This window comes from Neltuma alba, unplaced genomic scaffold (genome assembly GCF_004799145.2).
Source record: "Neltuma alba isolate B1F8T4 unplaced genomic scaffold, ASM479914v2 tig00011705_pilon, whole genome shotgun sequence".
Taxonomy (NCBI): Eukaryota; Viridiplantae; Streptophyta; class Magnoliopsida; order Fabales; family Fabaceae; genus Neltuma; species Neltuma alba.
Genome location: NW_021636342.1, coordinates 251,084 through 255,679, shown reverse-complemented (window position 1 = coordinate 255,679; position 4,596 = coordinate 251,084). Strand labels below are relative to the sequence as shown.

General features: G+C 34.0%; 1 protein-coding gene across 1 annotated transcript; it reads right to left on the bottom strand.

The window, feature by feature from the left end:
- Nucleotides 1-777: 777 nt before the first annotated feature.
- Nucleotides 778-1,223, bottom strand: LOC114717023 (disease resistance-like protein DSC1). Its single transcript, XM_028902102.1, has 2 exons — nucleotides 902-1,223; nucleotides 778-824 (listed from the first exon to the last, which is right to left on the bottom strand). Exons 1-2 carry the CDS (start codon nucleotides 1,221-1,223, stop codon nucleotides 778-780), a joined length of 369 nt encoding a protein of 122 aa, XP_028757935.1.
- Between the last annotated feature and the right edge of the window lie 3,373 nt (nucleotides 1,224-4,596).

Genomic DNA, 4,596 nt, shown 5'->3' with positions numbered 1-4,596 from the left:
TCAAGTTCCAATCTTTCCAGGTTTGGAAGTTCCGAAAATCAGGAGTTTCAATCAAGCTTTTGGAGTAACGCAGGTCCAAAAACTTCAAATTCTTCGAGCACTGGCCAAACAAATATATGAGAATCATTGGAAAAAAAACACAATGTGCTAACTAGCATAATCAATTACACTATCAGTACATCAAAAGACAAGATATCTTACCAGGCAAGTTTCTTTAATTTGCTATGATGCATTCTAAGATCAACAAGTTCACGCAGTCGGGTTCCAGAGGAAGAGTGTTTAGAGGATATTTTGTCCAATAAAGTACTTTCAAAGCATGAGAAAGACATTTGAGGCCATTAGGGAGATGAAAATCACTTGATATCATCACATCTGAGGTTATGCAATGTTGAAAATGCTTTAGGATCCCAAAATGCCTCATAAGATGTGGACGAAACCATACCTTCTATTTCTTTTGTGCCTTGATAAACAACATTATGCAATGTTGAAAATGGTTCAAGATCCTGAAATGCGTCCCAAGATGTGGACGAAACCATACCTTGTATTTCTTTTGTACCCTGAAAAACAACATTAGCCACAAGAAAAATGGTATCAAATTTACAATATAAGAAAATAAGGTGTAAAATATATTTAAACCAATAAGAGATAAGAGCGATACTCACCAAATTGTTTTCCATAACTTTATCAATGTCTTCATTAGTCCACAATCTACTACGATTTCCAACATCATTAAAAGACTTATCCACAACAATCTTCCTACCCATTTGTTCCACCAAATTATGCATCACTAAAATATCGCCATAGTTCTTTAGCATAGACTTTTCCTGGAGAATTGTTATTCCAATTTTTGCATTAAAACCACAACTTTCCAATATTTTTGTTATTTTGTTTTTGCTCCAACCATTGAAGAAGCAAGCAATATCTAAAAATATTGCTTGTATTGTATCAGATAATGCATCAAAACTTATTTTAAGTATCCCAAAAATATCTTTATCGGGATCTTTCTTCAACATTCCCAAAGCATCTTTCCTCAACATATCCAAAGCATCTTCCCATTGCACAGTACTTCTTCCACAGAAAAAGGAGCCCAAAACAGAGAGAGCTAAAGGAAGGCCTCCTACATAATCACAAACAATTTTAGACAGCTCCAACAAATCCTCCTGAGGCTCACTTCCTCCAAATGCTTTCTGACAAAAGAGTTGAAGGGCTTCATTTGGGTTCATAGTTTCAACCTCATGTTGATATGCTACACGCGCTCCATGTAACAAGTCTAAATGCCTAGTTGTTATGATCACTCTACTCCCAGCACCAAACCAGTTTGGGCTATTAGCCAAATTTTCTAGATGGGTTGTATGGCTAACATCATCAGGATAAGTAAAACCTTTTTATTGCAACAACGGTTTTGGATTTTATTTTCTTCCCTTCATAGCAGTTTTCAATTTTCATGTTTCTTATTTTGAGATGTGAAAGCAATTGCCTTTGTAATGAACCTCGCCACCATCTTTTTCTGAAGTTGCCCTGACATTGTGAAGAAAGCACCTAATATCAAATTGGCTACGATATTTTTCAAAAAGCCCAAGCAATTGTTGTCTTCCCAACACCCCCTGAGCCCCATATTCCTACAAAACCGAACACCATCCGAACCTATCTCCAATAATGGCTCTAGTTGTTTCACTTTATTGTCAATTCCAATGAGCTCTTCAGTATAAGGTGGAGTCTAGGACAGAATTTGCTCCATAGCTCCTCAACCACTGTCTCAATAAGTTTTGCTTCAGACCTACAAGTTACAACAACATATGAATGGCCATGTGAAATATAACATTTGATTTATTCTATAATATTATACTACCTTCTTTCTTAATTATAGACCTACAAATGAGGTCTTATAATTAGGATCAGAGTTAGTATAATATTTTGTTACTCCAATGTCTGCAATTGTTAATATTCTTTTCCTTTTGGATTATCAACACATGAAACAATTTCATGCAGTTCTTGTTTTTTTTTTTTCAATGAGCGCTTTAATTTAATTGTGATATTAAAGCTTTTCAGTTCAAGGATAAAAAGTTGTGGATGTGAAAAAAAAATTACAAATTAACAAAATACAAATTTAAAATTTAAAACTTTTAACTTCAATACCAAAAAAAAAAGGAATAGTTACAAAATTTTTAAGAATAAATGACGACATAACTAAAAAATGACCAGGTACTGTAAAGTTGATTCCACAATACTCAAATATAACTAATAGTATCAATATCAAATAATTGTATTAAAAAAGTTTTACAATTCTTTTCTCTACAAAAGTTAGCAGTGAGAACTCATTTATTAAATAGTGGTAAATAGAAATGGAAAGAACGATTGAATAAACAATAAAAAGAATGATGACACTTCCAATACAAGGTATAATTGTGTATTACAACCAAAATGTTCATCTTAATAATTAATTTTTTTTTAATTTTTAAACTAAGAACACATACATGTCAACCAAATAGTTTGACGGCATCTAGATCAATATATGTTCCATAAAATGATTATATAAATATAAAATATTTTTTGCATAATTTTACCCAATAAGAAATTAACTTACTGATTCTTATTGCAATCCCAACCAGATAAGTTTGAAACCTCCTTGAGAGAATCTCTCCAACTTTTCATGACCTCATCGCCCCTTTGAAGCATCTCATGCCTAGCAAAAGCTTTGGCAAAACTTCCTCTTTGATGCCTTACATCAGATGGATTTACATAATAAAATATGGGGAAAACTAGTCGAGACAAATTTTTTCTTGAGTAAAGAATATGTTTAAGCTCATCTAAACACCATGAAGAAGAGGCATAGTTTTCTGAGAGAACAACAATTGCAAATAGAGAATCCTCAATTGCTTGTATGAGTTCTTTGGAAATGACTTCTCCTCTCTCAAGTTCTTCATCATCTCTGAAAACCTCGAACCCACACCTCTTTAGTGCATGGTACAAGTGGTCAGTAAAGCCTTTACGCGTGTCTTCACCTCTAAAACTCAAGAAGATGTCATACTTCCAAGTTCTTTTGGTTGAATTGGAGTTGGAAGAGTTTGAAGAAGATCCTCCTTGGTTACTTGCCATAAATGTTTAAGCCAATAATTTGAAGAACCAGCAATATTACGACTACAACAAAACCAGACAATTTCATTTGGCTAAAGGAAACAAATGAAATATGAGATGGTCAGATTGCAAAGGAAAAAAATGGAAAAGAAAAATAGTGAAAGCCGTAGATGTATGATATACTGACCTGGGCTTACAGCCGGAGGTGAAGTGTCTAAACTCTAATTCTTAATATATACAAGCTTTCAGGTGTCTACCTTCCTGATAGTGTTATTAGATGGCTGAAACTAGAATTTTCTGGCAAGTTTCTCACAATTTCTCTCTGTTCCTTTCCTATCTTCCTCTTTTCTTCCTCTTTTCCTCTCTTTTTGTCTACAATAAGGGAAGAGAGCTAAAGGCCCTACTTATTGTGAAAACTTGTTTGGAGAAAAGGCCAAAAGGGTCTACAGTCTTCCTTCCATGCTCCTTCCCTCACCACGACACGCCAGTAATCACTTTGACTTGCATAACCAGCTTTTTTTCCACACAGTATTTTCCCATTTTACAGCCAGTAATCCTCTGGCGTGTGAAACGTAGAAAAGAAGCAAAGCCCGCGATTTGCTTGATGATGTGTGCATGTGCATGTCAGTAATGTAGGAATGATGGGAGGCATTGGATGGGAAAATTCGTCCCTGTTCTTCTCACACGACCTCGGTCAAGTCAACCTGACGTTAGGCCTGAACTTTCCAATTCTTCTCTTGATGTGGTCCGTACAACTTTGACTATCCTAAATAATGTGTTTAAAAAATTAGGGAGGAAATGAAGGGTGCAGATTCTCTCCTTTTCCATTTCTTTAGTTTTTTATCTCAAAATTTCATATTTACCCTTACTTGGGATTTTCAAAAGATAGGCAAATTTTATGACTAAACTCTGTTCCAAAAACACCAATGCTCCAAATAAACATAATACGCAGATGAAAAGCTGGTCAAAAAAAAAAAACGCAGATGAAAAGCCCCCTCTATTGAATAAGCCAAAGCTCCCTCGCTGTGCTTACAGGTGTAGCAGCTTTTCTTTGAAAAAGTGAACGTGAATGGTAAGCAACGTGTGAAAATATGAGAGAGCTTCGTCTCTAATGCGTGTTACCTGCGATGTGTCCCCATCTTTTTTTATAATTAGTACCCTCCGTAAGTTGCGTTGTTTAGATTTTTTAAAAGTTTACAACAAACCTCCCTAAACTATGCATAAAACTTTCACGCTGTTACTTCTTATTCTTTCATTTTTTAATATAAAATCTATTTAACTAATTTGATTAGATTAACAAAATTAGGTAAGTTAATTAATTATAAAAAATATGATATATTTTTCTTAAAACATCATAATTATCTTTCTTAATATCTCCCTCCCTCTTCTACTTGATTATGGTTGAGGGAGTATGCATATGTGTAATTTAGAAAAAAATGATAAATATGAGAAATAGGTCTTATATTTAGGATCAAAATCAACTTAATAATTAAATCCTATCTTAAAAATCAGAGGAGTATT